Here is a 17,911-nt window from a genome sequence, read left to right as displayed (position 1 = left end):
TCAGCATTCTTCTTAGTGAGGTGCTCATTTAGGTAAACACCCGTTCCTTGTAGTTTCCTCCCTTGCTTCAAAAGATCCACTTTGTTTCCTATTGACGAACCAAATGATAATTTTCAGAGCATTTTTTGGTCGTTTTTAGTTTCTTGGGAGTGTGTGACAAGTGGCAATGTTTCCTTTCTGGAGTTCCATATGCTTACTTTCGAAAAATTGTACTATCTGATTTTCAAGCGTTGGCAGTTCATCCGATGGAGAGTCATCTGTCGAGGGATCCGGAGGACCCGCCGCCCTGGCATAGGAGCGGTGTGATGTTTTAAGACCAGTGATTATGAGGTCTTCTTGTCGAGAGCACTGCTCCAGTGCATCTACTCTCCGTTCAAGCGACAGGATTTTCTCATCTTTCTCCTTGGATAATTTCTTAAGCTCCGTTAGTTCAGATGTTAGCTGGAGCAGGGTGGCTTGGTGCTCTAAGAGTGTGGTAAGGTCTTGCCGTATCAAGTCAATGGATGATTTGAGTTCATCGTAGCCCTCAATTTTTTGGGGCGGCATAGCGTAAAGTTTGGAAACGTAGACCAGCTAGCCGCTTTAGCTGATTTCCTTGTTAGCATGAAGACCGGGCTCCTGAAGGTTGTGTCTCAAACACCTTTCCTTTGTTGCCGTGGACAGTTGTGCAAAGTCGTTGCAGAGCTACGCACCATTAGAACAAGTTGGTTCTCTAATCCACCGTGCGGTATTTTCGTCGTCTCTCCCAGACAGCTTGCAGCTTGGCTTGATTCACGACAGCGTTTCCGCACTTCCTCCTTACGGCCCGCCACAACATTTTATGTGGCCCGCGAAGACAAATTGTGCATCAAATTTGTGTCATTACTAGAATTGCAAATCGTCTTCACTTTTAATAATGTCTTTTTATTTTTAAATATTTGACCAGTTTTTACTTGTCTGATTTGAAAACGAGTTATTTGTCAGTTTGTTTTGTGGCTTTTACTGTATATACTATGAGGTGCTCATACATTTATTTGGGTTGGCAGTCATAATGGCCCTCCAAAAGAAGCTATGACTACGATGCGGCCCGCGAAAAAAATGTTTGACACCGCTGGCCTATACCCTTTTGCCAGTTTGCCTGTATGCCCCTATGAGCCACTTTTTTTCTCAATAATTCAGTAAAGCAATCAAAACTGAACCACGTCTTCCCTCTTGTGTTCGACACCCGGGGGCGAAAAGAGCATAACCTTCCGATCCGATCTGTTAGGGTTTTCCAGGTTATCTTTATCATAGGATTATGTTGGAATGCAACAGGTAATAAATACCTTACCTTGTCCTCCCTATCACAAGGTCGTAAAACATCCCCTGACATGTTTAGACTAGAGGACAAGGGCTTTAGCCAGTTTACCCAAACCCCCACTCTGTTTCTCTTAATAAATATCCCCTCGCAGGAACGAGGGTTCAGACTTCATTCTGGAGCGAGTGAACTCTCCACCTGCAGGTGTCCAAAAAGAACTTGCTTGTCTCCCGTGTGGTTCTTGCAAAATATTGTTTGAGTGAGCAAATCTCTAACACGATCCAGTCCTCACGCTCCCCAACGGAAACGTAGCGACAATCTGGAGAAAAGTGTGTCGAAGATCGGCCAGGTTAACAGGCAGCCTAGGAGAAGTTATGATGCAAACTTCAAGATGATGGTGATAAATGAGGCAGAGTCTTCAAACAATTGCAAAGCGGCTGTGAAATATGGTGACACAGAGTGTAATGTACGGAGATGGAGAGCTCAAAAACATCGCCTAAAAAATGCTCACAATCAGAGAAAAGCTTTCCATGGTCCTCAGTGCGGCCACTTTCAAGAGCTCGACAGGATCATTTGTTTCAGATGTAATTATTTTCTGTATAAATAATACAAAAAAATAGCAAAAAATATACTTTTTGGTGTTCAAAAAGTCTTTTTTCAAACTTGAGTCTTGAAAAGAGGGGGTCGTCTTATAATCAGGGTCGTCTTATAGTCGGGCCAATACGGTATATACAGTTAAGGACACAATTATTAGCTCCCCCCTTTGAAAATGTCATTATTTTTTGAATATTTCCTGACTGCTATTTACTAGAGCAATGAAATTTTAGCACAGCATTTATGAGCAGATCAGATTTATTAGGAAACCTTCATTACACATAATTTTGCTCAGAAGCAGAACATTACATACAAAACCAAAAAATACCATGGTCAAAATTATTAGCGCTGTGGGAGTAATGGTTGATCTGTTGAGTTATATTCCAAAACACTGGTCTAACAAGTTGTTAAAACTTTGCCAAGCTCTCAATGATTGACCTGAAATCGAATCTAGAGGTTGCTTTCAATATTACGCTTGGCTGAAGTTTACCTGTGGTTCACATTAGTCTGCAATCATGGTGAAAGGAAAAGAAATTAGTCTTGACTTAAGAAAAAGAATTGTTGATGCTCACAAGGAAGGAGAAGGTTATACAAGTATATTAAAGCAATTCAAAGTCTCAAGAACTGCAGTCAGAAGCATTATAAAGAAGTTCAAGAAATTTCACACAGTACAGAACAACAAAGGCAGAGGCAGGAAGCGAAAGATTTCAAAATCTTTGGAAAGAAAGGTAGTCAGAGATGTATCGAAAGATCCACGAACAACTGCCAAGACACTAGATAATGACTTGGGGAAGTCTGGAATAGATGTCTCAAGGAAGACAGTCACAAGAGCCCTGCACAGAAATGGTCTGCGAGGGTGCAGACCAAGAGGAACTCCACTCCTTCAAAAGAGACACCTTTAAGCGAGATTGCAGTATGCTCGGGACAACATGGAGAAAGGTAATCAACATGGAGAAAGGTGATCAATATTGGAAGCGTGTTCTGTGGTCAGATGAGACTAAACCGGAGCTGTTTGGTCACCGAGATGTAGCCTTTGTTTGGAGGAAGAAGGGAGAAGCATACAACCCCAAGAACACTGTCCCGACTGTGAAACATGGAGGTGGGAGCATTATGCTTTGGGGGTGCTTCAGTGCAGCTGGCGCTGGGAATCTTGTCAGGATAGAAGGAATCATGAAGAAAGAAGATTATGAGAAGATTTTGAGGGAAAACCTTAAACAGTCTGCTTCGAAGCTGGGTTTTGGTCGTCGTTTTGTGTTTCAGCATGACAATGACCCAAAACATACATCGATAATGGTGAAGTAATACCTTCAGAAGAGCAAAGACAATGTTCTGAAGTGGCCTGCACAAAGCCCAGATTTAAACCCCATCGAAAACTTATGGAAACAATTGAAGACCAGAGTTCACGTCAGACGACCATCAAACCTGGAGGAACTTGAGAGAGTTGCCAAGGAAGAATGGGCTGCAATTCCTCAGGAGACCTGTCTTAAACTTGTTGAGAACTATACAAAACGACTGCAAGCTGTTGTCCAGCAAAAAGGATACACAATTGTCTATTGATGTTAGGTGGGGCTAATAATTTTGACCATGGTATTTTTTGGTTTTGTATGTAATGTTCTGCTTCTGAGCAAAATTATGTGTAATAAAGGTTTCCTAATAAATCTGATATCCTCATAAATGCTGTGCTAAAATTTCATTGCTCTAGTAAGTAGCAGTCAGGAAATATTCAAAAAATAATGAAATTTCCAAAGGGGGGGGGCTAATAATTTTGTCCTGAGTGTTGATAAATAAACAAATAATAATAAATAATAATAATAAATATAAGAGGAGCAAACAGACAGTGGACTTGGATATGGTGCTTTAAAGTGTTTATTGCTTTATTTGATGTTTTCTCTATTTTTTATGTTTTGAATATGTTCAAGATAAAGATATAAAAGCATGTTAAGTGATCAACGATACTAAAAATAACATGGGAAGTGGTCAACTATACTTTTAAGTGATGTCTTAATGATCAAGTAAAAATTTGTGAAAAACAAACATATATAAGTCGCTCCTGAGTATAAGTCGCCCCCCCACCCAAACTATGAAAAAAACGCGACTTATAGTCCGGAAATTACGGTATGTATAAAATTATATATGTATGTATGTATAGATAGATAGATAGATAGATAGATAGAGAGAGAGAGAGAGAGAGAGAGAGAGATATGTATTTATTAACGGGATCTTCATTTAAACTGACCATGTTACTGCACAGAAAGAACGACGTCTATTGGAGAATCTTCGTCTTGATTTGGATGCTGCCAAAGCTCGTTTCAAGAAGGCCAAAGCTGCTGAAGCGAAGGTTGCTGTGAGTTAACCATACTCCCATCTCTATAATCATTCATTTTTAATACAGTGGAGCCTCGGTTTTCGACCACAATCCCTTCCAGAAGGCTGTTCGAGAAGTGAATCGTTCTAATTCTGAATCATGTTTTTCCCTTTACAAATAATTGAAAGAAATTGAATCCTTTGCAAGCAAAAAAAAAAAAAAAAAACGCCTTTTTTAAGCATTTTTTCATTTGCGCACTTTTGCCCGATCGTGCAACTGTAGCGCACCGCCGAACGCGCAACCGTAGCGCGTCGCCGACCGCGCAACTGCACCACGCTGGTCGCATTATTGTGACAGAGCTGTCACTGAAATTTAGAAAATATTTTTAAAGTCCTGATGTACTTTCCAAAATTTAAGTGGACCTCAGTGCGCAGGGAGCTTAATTTTGTCCGATCGCGCAACTGCAGCGCACCGCCGAACGCGCAACAGTAGCGCGCCGCACCCCGCGCAACTGCACCGCGCTGGTCGCATTATTGTGACAGAGCGTTCGCTAAAATTTTGAAAATATTTTCAAAGTCCTCATAGACTTTCCCAAATTTAAGTGGACCTCAGTGTGCAGGGAGCTTAATTTGGTCCGATCGCGCAACCGCAGCGCGCCGAGCGCTCACTGTCGCATTGCTTTAGGAGCGTCTTATTGTTTTTGGATGGCTTTACTGCTTCCACTTGCTTCCTCTGGAGGCATGATTAGAGTTGATGCAATCCTCAGAGCAACGAGAATGTAATAACGAACGGAGTCAGTTGGCATGCGGGTCCTCTTGGCTCATCTCGCGAGGTTCGACAACCGAATTTCGTCTGACATCCGAAGCAAAACAATCTCGAATTTTTTGTTCGAATACCGATTTGTTCGAGAACCGGGACGTTCGAAAACTGAGGCTCCACTGTACTTCATAATTAATGAATATGAGTATAAATGAATATAAGTATTTATATATTTTACTTGCTGTGTATTCATAACCTTGGCAGTGCGAGAGTGAGGTGAGTATTTAAAACACTCCTAACAATACAGCGACCTCACCATTTTCCTTTCTGCCTCATTTGCTTCCATTATAGTTTGATAAACTATCATCAAGAGCATGAAATAAGCCAAAGCCAAGCAAAGATTATCCAAAAGAACTACTTCTGACATGAAGTTAACAGGAGCTCTGTCAGAAAAAATCCCCATCATCTTAAAATTCTTTTAATGCATGCACTTTGGCTTTTGCATTCAAATCATTGCTATGTTGCTGTCCAGATAAGGTAAAAATTGTTTTGTTCAATGCATCATAGCGGTATTTCCAAAATGAGCCTAGTTATCTGTGACTTTATTGGACGTTTCCAGTTTGTGAAACATGTGAATGAAAACCACAGCATTTGTACTGAACATTTACAAAATATATGCAAAAATGAAATGTTTCTTTGTCATCTAAAGGTTGTTCCAGATTATCAGGAGACCAGACCACGCAACTATGTGCTCTCTGCCAGTGCTTCTGCTGTAAGGTTTTACATTACTAAAACCAACTGGAAATTCACTACTGTACCAAAAACTACTGTAGCAAAAACATATTCTTTAATAACATTAACTGACTGGAGTATACTGACTCTTCAACATGTGTTTGAATGTGAATCGTCTAGGCCAGTGGTTCTTAACCTGGGTTCAATTGAACCCGACGGTTCGGTGAGTCAGTCTCAGGGGTTCGGCAAAGACTCCACTGCGGAGGTCCGAACACACCTGATTTATAGTGTAAATTCATGATGACGCATATCTGAACTAGTCTCGCGAAGGTGACAGCAGAAGTCACACTGATTTGCAGGTATGTAATTTGTTTTGAGTTCATGCATTGTGTTGGTTTTGTACTTTGAACAAGGTGATGTTCATGCATGGCTCATTTTGTGCACCAGTAAAAAAACAAACAAAAAAAACATTGAAGTCTTGAGTTTGAAAAAAAAGAATTTTATTTTTCACTAAAGAGGGGTTAGGTCCTAACCCCTCTTTAGTGAAAAATAAAATTCTTTTTCTTCTTCTTTCGGAGGGCCATTATGTCTGTCAACCCAAATAAATGTATGAGCACCTCATATTACCGTATTTGCCGGTGTATTAGTCGACCTTTTTCGATCCAAAATCGACCGAAAAAAAATCGACCTCGACTTATACATCATAAAATTTAACTTCGTATTCATCGCTTCAAATGTGATGGTAACCAAGGCCGTTTCTCATGCATCTCATTGTGCGTGGGTGTGCGTCCGTCAGGCTCATCAAACAGCGAGAAACTGAATCATTATAAAGCGTTCGTCGCATTAACACGCATCCTCAGCAACAATTTCAAATATTCTCACCTCAATAATGGACATCGAAAGCCAGGCAGCGACGATGACTGCTTGGTGGAAGTACTGGGTATTGAGCGAATGTGCGAGTCATCGCGCGTCAAGCAACGACAATAACTACCGGTACGTAAACATTAAATCGCCATGTCTAAATGAATGTCGTTGGCACTTAGAAAATATTCGCCAAACTTGGCCAGACTTCCAGGGGAAGAGGCCGAATTTTCACTTGTTCTGGCCGACCGGAGGAACCAGCCGAGGCGGACACTTTACGGCGGTTGAGTCGTTGGCACTTAGAAAATATTCGTCAAACTTGGCCAGACTTCCAGGGGAAGAGGCCGAATTTTCACTTGTGGTGGCCGACCTGGGGAACCAGCCGAGGCGGACACTTTACGGCGGTTGAGTCGTTGGCACTTAGAAAATATTCGCCAAACTTGGCCAGACTTCCAGGGGAAGAGGCAGAATTTTCACTTGTTCTGGCCGACATGGGGAACACGCCGAGGTGGACTCTTTATGGCGCAAGAGCCGTTGGCACTTAGAAAATATTCGCCAAACGCTCTCGATGGGACAGAAGACGACCTTATCTGGGAAGACGAGGAGGAGACTGAGGATAGAGAAGACCAAGAAGATGCCCTTTATGACGACAAACTAAACGAAAGCGAATGGAACGAGCTTTTCGGAAATAGCGACGATGAAGACGAATTTTGAACTCTATGTACCGGCAATCACTTTATAATTATAATTTGTTGTTTCTTAACTAAAAATAAACCAATTTCTAAGAGTGTTCATTGTTGTTAGTCTCTCTCAGCGCGTAATATCACAGGGTCATGAAGTAAATAATATTTAAAATGGCGTATAGATCGCTCGCTACAAACTCCCGAATTTGAACACATTTCGTCAATAAATTTCTCATATTTCTGATTGAATTTTGAAGTTTAATATAATGCAACAATTGAGCTCGACTTACACAAAGGATATATCATAAAATCGTAAATTTCCGTCGAATTTTAGGGGGTCGACTTATACACCGAGTCGACTTATACACCGGCAAATACGGTATATACAGTAAAAGCTACAAAACAAACTGACAAATAACTCGTTTTCAAATCAGACGAGTAAAAACTCGCCGAATATTAAAAAATATATATATTATTAAAAGTGAAGACAATTTGCAATTCTAGTAATGACCCGAATTTGATGCACAATTTGTCTTCGCGGGCCACATAAAATGATGTGGCGGGCCGTATCTGGCCCCCGGGCCTTGAGTTTGACACCACTGGGTTAGGTGAATGCGCATATGAAACTGGTGGGGTTTGGTACCTCCAACAAGGTTAAGAACCACTGGTCTAGGCTGTACACAACTTCATTCCCTGTTAAGAGGTCTGCACACCATAAAACCACATTATTTTAGATATTTATTTGTCATCTCTTTCCCAACGGTTACCAGCTACCCAGACTACTTGCCCCCCATAAAGTAAACATATATATGGATAATGTTTTTTGTTACGTTACTTACATGGATTGATTTCTAAATTTCTATTTTTCATGTGCTTTTTCAGCTTTGGAGTGAGGAAGTTGAAAAAGTAAGTCGGGTGTTTTGTGTGTTCTGCAATAATTCAAATGAAATACTGGCTTTTTTAGGTTTTGTGTATTTCTGTCATGATTCACTTTGTCATGAACAAATGCAAGTTTAACTTTTTCAAACAAATTGTGATATAGAAAATGCATGGATGGATGGACTTCATCGCAAACCACTAGTGTCTTCTGATGTGACTGTGTTGGTTGGTTTAATCTTACCAAGAGTTTTACAAGATGAAATACAATCACTTTTAGTCTTATTCTCAACCTATGGTTAAAGCCTTACATTTTTAAAAAGTCAGTGTCATCTATGTTCTTTTTCTCATTTCAGGCTGAACATGAACTCAGGGTTGCCCAAACGGAGTTTGACCGACAGGCAGAGGTTACACGGCTTCTTTTGGAGAGTATCAGCAGTACGCATGTAGGTCATCCGCAGCTCTTTTCACTTCATACGTATTAACGATAATCATATATAGTAATTTATTGAGAATTTTAAGTGGTCGAAAGTTTGATGCCCGCAACAACTACGACCGCCGAAAGGGGGCGCCACGCCTTTCTCTATCCAATCGAGATACAGACAGAAGGTGGTAAACCTCGTTGATTAAATTTGTTTCTGAAGGCGCTACATTGAATACAAATTTGTGAGGTTGTTACCTTTTCAGCGATTGAAACTTTGACTCGAATACACACAAAGTTGCACAAAGTTCTGTATTATGACAATAATTTATTTCCTATTACTACTAAAACAGGAATAAACAAATCACACAAGATACAGTATTTTCATAACTGACACAAACAAATTTAAACAACCTAGCTAACAGAAAGGAAGATAGAAGAGGAAAGAGGTATAATGGGAGGTGTCAACGTGTGTGTGTGTGTGTGTGTGTGTGTGTGTGTGTGTGTGTGTGTGTGTGTGTGTGTGTGTGTGTGTGTGTGCGCGTGTGCGCGCGTGCGTGCGTGCGCGTGCGCGCGCATGTGTTCAGGTGAGATGTGCAGGCTCAGACAGTGCTAAGGCAGATGACTGAAAGCAGAGCTCTGTGTAATATGTTACACCAATTGGTTGCACCAAACATGCGACACTGAGATGAGTGCACTATGTCCTTTCGTCGGGAGCGAGGTGGGAGTCTGGTCCACGAGACAAATGAAGGCCAACATCACAGCTGCAAATCATTAATTATTATTTATTAACACACTGCACTGGGCACAATCCTTCCAAACCCAATAGGTAGCCACTCACTCGATGTAATATTGTACCTCTGGAGCTCCAACATTAAGGTCTTGATGGGGAAAGGGAGCAAAATTTTTAATAATTGTGTCTGCAAAAATTACGGTAGATCACCCCGCCTGCCCCTCACCTATTGCAGGTTTTTGTTTGGCGTCACGGTGATGCCAATATCGATTGGAACGTATCAATAAGAGCCTTCTTTTGTCACGCCGCCCAGCATCGCAATGTTCCATGGTCCCTGCCCCTCACCTCGAACACAATGAATGGGTTGATGACAGGGCGCTGCACGCTGCTCAGTGTGTTGTGCGAAGGGCTTTCAGGGCCCTATTTTGGTAGAACGTCGCCCGTGTGCTTGGTGTAAAAATGCATGCAACTTCATTTTTTACCCTAGCGCAAGTCTAGCGTGTTTGGGGTAGTGTTTTGCTCATCTGGGCGTGCATGAAGCAGCCTCGCCCCCGACATATTTGATAATTTGGTGACGGAAAGCAGTCTGCGCTTGGCGTAAAAGTGGGTGCATCGCAGAGATGGGACCAAGTCACACATGTGCAAGTCTCAAGTAAGTCTCAAGTTTTAACCTTCAAGTATCAAGTAAGTCCCAAGTCATTTTTTTCATGGGCAAGTCAAGTCCTTAAATAGGTCAAGTCAAGTCAAAGTCAAGTCCTTAAATAGGTCAAGTCAAGTCCAAGTCAAGTCACCTTATTATTGCAATTTTACCCACAGAATCTGATCTTAGTAGTGAAAAGACAAGATATCAGTTTCATCATCATATTCATTGCATTAAAGCTATATATACACACCTATTTAGATAAATGAAAAGCACTTACTTGGCAGAATGGCTCTTCAAATGACGGACAAAGTTTAAAGTTGTCGTCTGGCTGTCCGAAATGTTTTTGTGGCATATCTCACACTGTGCTGTCCGTCTTTTGCTGTCATAAAAGTAATTGCGATAGCCGAAGGTGATGACTCGCGGTACCGCTCCCGCTGACATGTTTGCGCATGTCTGATATAAAGGAGCGTGATTCTCCAATAAACACGTTTGGTAGGTAGAGAAGGCACGACTGATTGATTGACAGGGTAGTGATCCAATCATGACAACGCCATTCTCAGCCTGCGCTCTTACCGTGTTATCGAGATTATTTTTTTAAATGTATTATTAATTTTATATTGAAACTGAAAACATAAACTAAATAACACTGAAGTCATTCAAGTCATCGTGTCTCAAGTCAAGTCAAGTCCCGAGTCTGTAACTTCCAAGTCCAAGTCGAGTCTCAAGTTTTTTCATTTTTTTGTCAAGTCACAAGTTATCAAAACAGCGACTTGAGTCGACTCGAGTCCAAGTCACAGTGACTCGAGTCCCCATCTCTGGTGCATCGTCATCTTCATGCGGTGGCAATGGTTTAGTTTGACTAGATTTTAGACAAGCAAAAGCAGGTCTCATTTGAGGCATAGGCGGCCCAACGCAATTTTAGTGTAATTGATCGAGGGGCAAGCAGTCAAATTGGTGCCCCCCTAATGTAAGTGGTGGATGTCACGTAGACTATTTCATTAATAAATATGACACCAGCGTGGGACAATCCCACGGAATCATAAATTGAATGGATTATAATCATAATAATCTTAAAAAATACATTTTAAAAGTACCCACACACATTACTAATGCTTATTTATCAACTCCCAAAAAACTGTATTGCCTATTTTTTCTCGAGCGATAAGTCGATATTATAATTTTCCTGGATCGTGACGGGCCTATGGGTATGACTAAATAACTCTGTATTACTGTCGTAATTTTGTGATGGAATTAATGAGTTGAAACGACAACAACAATGGGGTGAACACATTTTAACACATTTGTACGTATAACTGTTGTTGTAATTTCACTTCAGGTGAATCACCTCCGCTGCCTGCATGAGTTTGTTGAGGCCCAAGCAACTTACTATAAGCAGTGTCACGTCCACATGCAAGAAGTACAGAAAGAAGTTGGAAGGTGAGAGCCCGCTGACAGATTGTGTGGGTGGATATGGAATTCACTTCATATTATAATGCACGAGTATAGTCAATTACACTTCCTGCACACACACCAAAAAAAAAACTGAAGCCAGAACACTGCTATTAATCTTCATATAGATTTATAAACTATATATTGGCATTGAAAAAATATGTATTGACACACAAACAAGTGTACTTGTAAGTAAACAAAGACAAAAAGAAAATTCACTGTGTTCAATAGCTTAACAATGTACAACGGGCATCAGGTGTTTGGGTGAAGTTTTAAGTTATACAGTAGCTGTTTGTTTAGTGTTCATGAGTCTGATAACTGAGGGGAAGGGTTATCAGACTGGGAGCTTCTTTTCAAAATGGACACAAGGCTCCTTCTTGAGAGGTGGAACAGGCTGTGTCCAGGGTGAGTAGGGTAAGTTTTGAGATGACCCTTGGGTCCTGGAGGTGTAGAGGCCCTGAATGGATGGGATCTTACAGCCTTTTTTTCGGCAGCTGCAGTCTGTACCTCTCCATGGCAGTGGTTTCAGCATACAACAAGTTGATGGAGGAGATGAAGATAGACATACAGGACTGTCTCAGAAAATTAGAATATTGTAATAAAGTTCTTTATTTTCTGTAATACAATTAAAAAACCAAAAATGTCATACATTCTGGATTCATTACAAATCAACTGAAATGTTGCAAGTTCTTTCTTATTTTAATATTGCTGATTATGGCATACAGCTTAAGAAAACTCAAATATCCTATCTCAAAATATTAGAATATATTATATTAGAAAAGACACATTTCTATGAGATGGCCTTTAACTAACTTGTGATGGCCGATTTGGCCGGAGTTTGTTTTGTTCTCTCTGCCCACCCCCTCCCCGGCTGGGGAGGGGGTTAGGTGGCTCAAAAGCTGATCGCGGCTAGCTGGATTCTCGGGGACCAATTCAAGATGAAGGAACTGCAGCTCAACCCCCTTGAAGACACGGCCAGGACAACCGAGGGCACCTCCGACATCCATTTTTTCATGGATTTTCATATTATGTATTACTTTTGCACTCTCTGCATCCATTATAACCTGGTGATCCTGAAAGGGGGATCCTTCCATCTGTGGTCCCTTCTCAAGGTTTCTCATTTTCCCCTGGCAGGGGTTTTTTGAGTTTTTCCTTGCCCTTTTGGGAGCTTATGATCAGGGGATGCTTTGAGAATAATTGTCAATTTTTGGCTATGTGAAGCCCTTTGAGACTGTTTGTGATTTAGGGCTATACAAATAAACTTGACTTGACTTGACTTGACTTGACTAGAATATCATGAAAAGGTATACTAGTAGGGTATTCAACTAATCACTTGAATCGTCTAATTAACAGCTGCAAGGGTTTCCTGAGCCTTGAAAAATACTCAGCTTGGTTCAGTAAACTAAATGACAAGTATGGGGAAGACTGCTGATCTGACTGCTGTCCAGAAGACCATCATTGACACCCTCCATCGGGAAGGTAAGACACAAAAAGAAATTTCTCAAAGAGCAAGCTGTTCACAGAGTGTAGTTTCAAAGCACATCAACAAAAAGTCTTGTTGGAAGGGGGAAATGTGGCAGGAAATGCTGCACAACCAAGAGAGATGACCGCAGCCTTAACAGCATTGTGAAGAAGAGTCGCTTCCAGAATTTGGGGTAGCTTCAAAGACAGTGGACTGAAGCTGGAGTCCAGGTATCAAAAGTCACTGTTCACAGACGTGTCCGGGAAATGGGCTACAATAGCCGTATTCCCATGGTCAAGCCACTTCTGAAGCGTCTGACTTGGGCCATGGAAAAGAAGCACTAGACAGTTGCAGAGTGGTCCAAAGTCCTTTTTTCAAACGAAAGCAAGTTTTGTATTTCATTTGGATGTCAAGGCGTCAGAGTCTGGAGAAAGGCTGGAGAGGAGCAAAATCCAAGTTGCTTGAAATCCAGTGTGAAGTTCCCACAGTCAGCGATGATTTGGGGAGCCATGTCAGCTGCTGGTGTTGGTCCACTGTGTTTCATTAAGTCCAGAGTAAATGCAGCTGTGTACCAAGAGATTTTAGAGCACGACATGCTTCCGTCTGCTGTAAAGCTCTATGGAGATGATTTCATTTTCCAGCATGATCTGGCACCTGCCTACAGTGCCAAAACCACCAGTTAATGGTGTACTGACCATGGCATTACTGTCCTCGGTTGGCCTGCCAATTCCCCTGACCTGAACCCCATAGAGAATTTGTGGGGTATTGTGAAGAAGAAGCTGAAAGACACCAGACCCAACAATGCAAAGGAGCTAAAGGCCGCTACTGAAGCATCCTGGGCATCCATAACGCCTCAGCAATGCCACAGGCTGATTGCCTCCATGCCACGCCGCATTGATGCAGTAATCCGTACAAAAGGATTCCCAACCAAGTACTGAGTGCATTAATGGACAGTTTCAAATGTTTGATTTTGTTCTGCTGTTATAAATCTTTTTGTTTTACTTGGTCTGAGGAAATATTCTAATTTTTTGAGTTTTCTTAAGCTGTAAGCCATAATCAGCAATATTAAAATAATAAAAGGCTTGCAACATTTCAGTCGATTTGTAATGAATCCAGAATGTATGGCATTTTTGTTTTTTTAATTACATTACAGAAAATAAAGAACTTTATCACAATATTCTAATTTTCGGAGACAGTCCTGTATCACCATGTGGAACTGCACCAGCAACTTGGTTGGCAGCTTGACTTTGTTCAACTGCCACAAAACAAATGCCCCATTTTGATCAGGGAGCTGACGAGAGGTCCTGGGTCACTTAGAGCGGTGTTTCCCAACCACTGTGCCGCGGCACACTGGTGTGCCGTGAGAGACGTTCAGCTGTGCCGTGGGATTGTCCAATAGTAATTACGGAGCGCATCGTAAACAGGATCGCCAAACCACTCGTCAGTTCGCGGAAGGCCTGGTCAGCCACTTGCTAATCGAGAATCGGAGAATCTTGAGATTTCATATTGTGTCGGTCTGATTGTATTGCATCGGCACATATTCAGTTTATGCTGTGTGCTTTTGCTAACAGTGACAGACAACTATGACGGTTGTGGTGCGTTTGTGGTCCAATGAAAATCAGAGCATAGAGTTTATCCGGAGAACCTGGATTGGTTATTTTTCACATACATTAAATAAACAGTCAAGTCGAGACACCTCGACTGTGATAGCCACTCAGCTGCTGTCAGAACAGCAAGTGACTTTTTTCTTATTGTTGCAATATTTATAGACCTAGTATAAAACGGTAAACAAAATCACGTTGATTCTTTTATTTTAATCACAATCACTTTAAATAGTTTATTTCTTACACCGTCTAAAACCTTTTTAAAAAAAACTGTCACTTTTATCTTAAAAAAGGAATACAATTTAAAGAATACTTAGTATTTATTTCTATTAAGTTATTCGACTCTCCATACATACATAGGCATAGGACTTCACGTCTTTCGTTGTAATATAACTGATTTTAATGTAGGAGCTTAACAGATTTTTGTTGGCGGTGTGGCGGGAGATTTTTTTCAATGAAAAGGTGTGCCGTGAATGAAAACAGGTTGGGAAACACTGACTTAGAGGATGGTGTTGCAGGCACAACTGAAGTCCACAAAAATGATCGTGAGGTAATTTCCCACAAGGAGGATACACTCCATTTATGTTTTTTTCTCTTCATTTCCCCATCTCGTACACTCATTGTAATTGTTCACTTTCAACTTGGTCTTGACCAGCTCAGTGGCCTCGTGATAGAGTGTCCCCCCTGAGACTGGAAAGTTGTGGGTTCAAACCCCGGCCGGGTCATACCAAAGACTATAAAAATGGGACCCATTGCCTCCCTGCTTGGCACTCAGCATGAAGGGTTGGAATTGGGGGGTTAGATCACCAAATGATTCCCAGGCGCGGCACCGCTGCTGCCCAATGCTCCCTTCGGGGATGGGTTAAATGCAGAGACAAATTTCACCGCACCCAGTTGTGTGTGTGACAATCATTGGGACTTTAACTTTAACTTTATCATACTGTATTTTTTTTTTCTTTCAACTTGGAGGCTAAGAAAAGAGTGGCAAGGAAGTGCAGGTCTCATTGTTCAGTTGGTACCCGAGACTGGCATTTTAAATTCAGTATGATCCCGTACTTTTAACTTTGTGAAAGCTCTTGGTATTTTGAGATATCTTAAATTGGGGCTTGAGCATGTTGTGTGTGAGCGCTCTCATGGAACAGTGGTAACATAGCTGTGAACGACAGTAGAAGAGGTGATTGAGACAACCGGGGAGCGTGATAAGTTTTCTTTGTGCTTCCTAACATGCTCAAGCCATCTATTGTCAATGGTGAACCCTTTACACTTGTCTGCACAGGCAGTACATTGTTTTAGTGATTTGGCAAAGCACCGACTTTCTTCGTGCAAATTGCATCTCCACGATCAGTGCCATCATCCAGTTGCCTTGGATGCTGAAATAATGAGAAGCCAATTCAATGGAATGAGCCTTTAGCTGTTGCATTGATGTTGTCAACAGCTGATGTAGTAAACAAGTTCAGCTTCAGCGTCAGTGGCTGTGCTCTCATCTCTATACACCATTTCCTGATCCTAAATCAGCAGAAATCTGAAGAACTCTGTCATGACAAGATGTGTAATATGTCTTGCCACCGTGGGATAGTTGGAAACACAATTTTGATTTCTTTGTATGTCTTGACATATGAAGAAATTAACAATAAAGCAGACTTTGACATTGATATACCAAGCTCCCTCTTCCTGGTTTCTGCATTTACTTAAATTGCCAGTGGAGTCTCCCATTCAAAACTATATCTCATATACCGTATTTGCCGGTGTACAGGTCGACTCGGTGTATAAGTCGACCCCCTAAAATTCGACGGAAATTTACGATTTTATGATATATCCTTTGTATAAGTCGAGCTCAATTGTTGCATTATATTAAACTTCAAAATTCAATATGCGAAATTTATTGACGAAATGTGTTCAAATTCCGGGAGGCCGTGCGCATGCGGCTGTTTATAAGCACCGCGGAGGAGATCGCGGCCGGCGAGCTCGCGCACGCCGCCCGGCACCAACGGGAGGCCGGAAATAGCTCCAAGCCGAGCGGATCGGCACTTTATAAGCACCGCGGAGGAGATCGCGGCGCCTCATTGGACTTCCAGCGGCCGGCGAGCTCGCGCACCCGCCCGGCACATCCGGGAGGCCGTGCGCACGAGCCAAGTGGCCGAAAATAGCCCCCGCCGAGCGGATCGGCTGTTTATAAGCACCGCGGAGGTGGTCGCGGCGCCTCATTGGACTTCCAGCGGCCGGCGAGCTCGCGCACCCGCCCGGCACATCCGGGAGGCCGTGCGCACGAGCCAAGTGGCCGAAAATAGCCCCCGCCGAGCGGATCGGCTGTTTATAAGCACCGCGGAGGTGGTCGCGGCGCCTCATTGGACTTCCAGCGGCCGGCGAGCTCGCGCACCCGCCCGGCACATCCGGGAGGCCGTGCGCACGAGCCAAGTGGCCGAAAATAGCCCCCGCCGAGCGGATCGGCTGTTTATAAGCACCGCGGAGGTGGTCGCGGCGCCTCATTGGACTTCCAGCGGCCGGCGAGCTCGCGCACCCGCCCGGCACATCCGGGAGGCCGTGCGCACGAGCCAAGTGGCCGAAAATAGCCCCCGCCGAGCGGATCGGCTGTTTATAAGCACCGCGGAGGTGGTTGCGGCGCCTCATTCGACTTCCAGCGGGCCGTGCACTCGCGCACGCCGCCCGGTTCAAATTTTCTAAGTGCAACGCACAATGAGATGCATGAGAAACGGCCTTGGTTACCATCACATTTGAAGCGATGAATACGAAGTTAAATTTTATGACTCGGTGTATAAGTCGAGGTCGATTTTTTTCGGTCGATTTTGGATCGAAAAAGGTCGACCAATACACCGGCAAATACGGTAAGTGGGTTTGTCTTTTTGATTCCTGGCATGCTCGACTGCCTTGAACTTCAGAAGCTGTGCCAAGCTCAGGGCAGCTGGGTTAGAACATTGGTATGCCCAGTCCTTGATGCTTGGACTCTCCAGTATCATGTTCTCTAAAGATAAAATTGTACTATGCACAGATTTCTCCTGAGACTTTGCACTGAATGATCCATCAAATGATTTAGACTTTACAGCTATCAGATGTTGAACTGAGAACCTCGTGGCTGTCACTGTCCTTTTGACACACCTTTGCCAAGGCTCGACCGATGTCTTCATTGAACACAAGTAAAACATCGCTAACCTTTTTGGTTGCTCTCAGGTATGGAGAATAGAAATAATTCATTGCTTTTGAGTCTTTCAGATTGTATGCAGCTTTCCTGCTAAATTACCAGTTAACCCCTGATGACTGCCTACTCAAAAATCAGAGATCAGTCAGAACTGGTGACATGCAACTGGCCCGTGTCTGTTTAGAAATACCAAATAAACTTTCACCTGCATTTTCGGCTGGAGCATTTTTTATGTTTACTTGCACGATCCAGTCTGGTATTGTTGTACATTAGCCTGTGGTTTTCATACAGAAATTGTAACTCAAATTGTTTTACAGATTAAAGAAATCATTGATGACTTTTCTTTTGACCTGGCTGTG

At 42.4% G+C, this 17,911-nt stretch overlaps 1 protein-coding gene across 5 annotated transcripts in view; it reads left to right on the top strand.

The window, feature by feature from the left end:
- The window catches only part of sh3glb2a (SH3-domain GRB2-like endophilin B2a), a 53,083-nt gene that overhangs the window by 18,835 nt on the left and 16,337 nt on the right, over positions 1-17,911 (top strand). For 4 of the 5 annotated variants that reach the window (XR_015858661.1, XM_088376568.1, XM_088376571.1 and 1 more), the window contains 5 exons: positions 4,122-4,214; positions 5,644-5,706; positions 8,093-8,116; positions 8,443-8,532; positions 11,220-11,320. Coding sequence is in view for 4 of the 5 variants with exons in the window: in XM_088376568.1 (XP_088232694.1) it covers positions 4,122-4,214; positions 5,644-5,706; positions 8,093-8,116; positions 8,443-8,532; positions 11,220-11,320 (371 nt within the window). In the remaining variant the exon portion in view is untranslated. The remainder of the gene's footprint in view (positions 1-4,121; positions 4,215-5,643; positions 5,707-8,092; positions 8,117-8,442; positions 8,533-11,219; positions 11,321-17,911) is intronic. The other variant, XM_088376569.1, reaches the window with a different exon arrangement.

The sequence above is a fragment of the Syngnathus floridae genome, chromosome 5 (assembly GCF_059516105.1).
Source record: "Syngnathus floridae isolate MCC-2025c chromosome 5, RoL_Sflo_1.0, whole genome shotgun sequence".
Taxonomy (NCBI): Eukaryota; Metazoa; Chordata; class Actinopteri; order Syngnathiformes; family Syngnathidae; genus Syngnathus; species Syngnathus floridae.
Note: the sequence above shows the minus strand (reverse complement) of the source record. Positions and strands in the feature narration are given on the sequence as shown.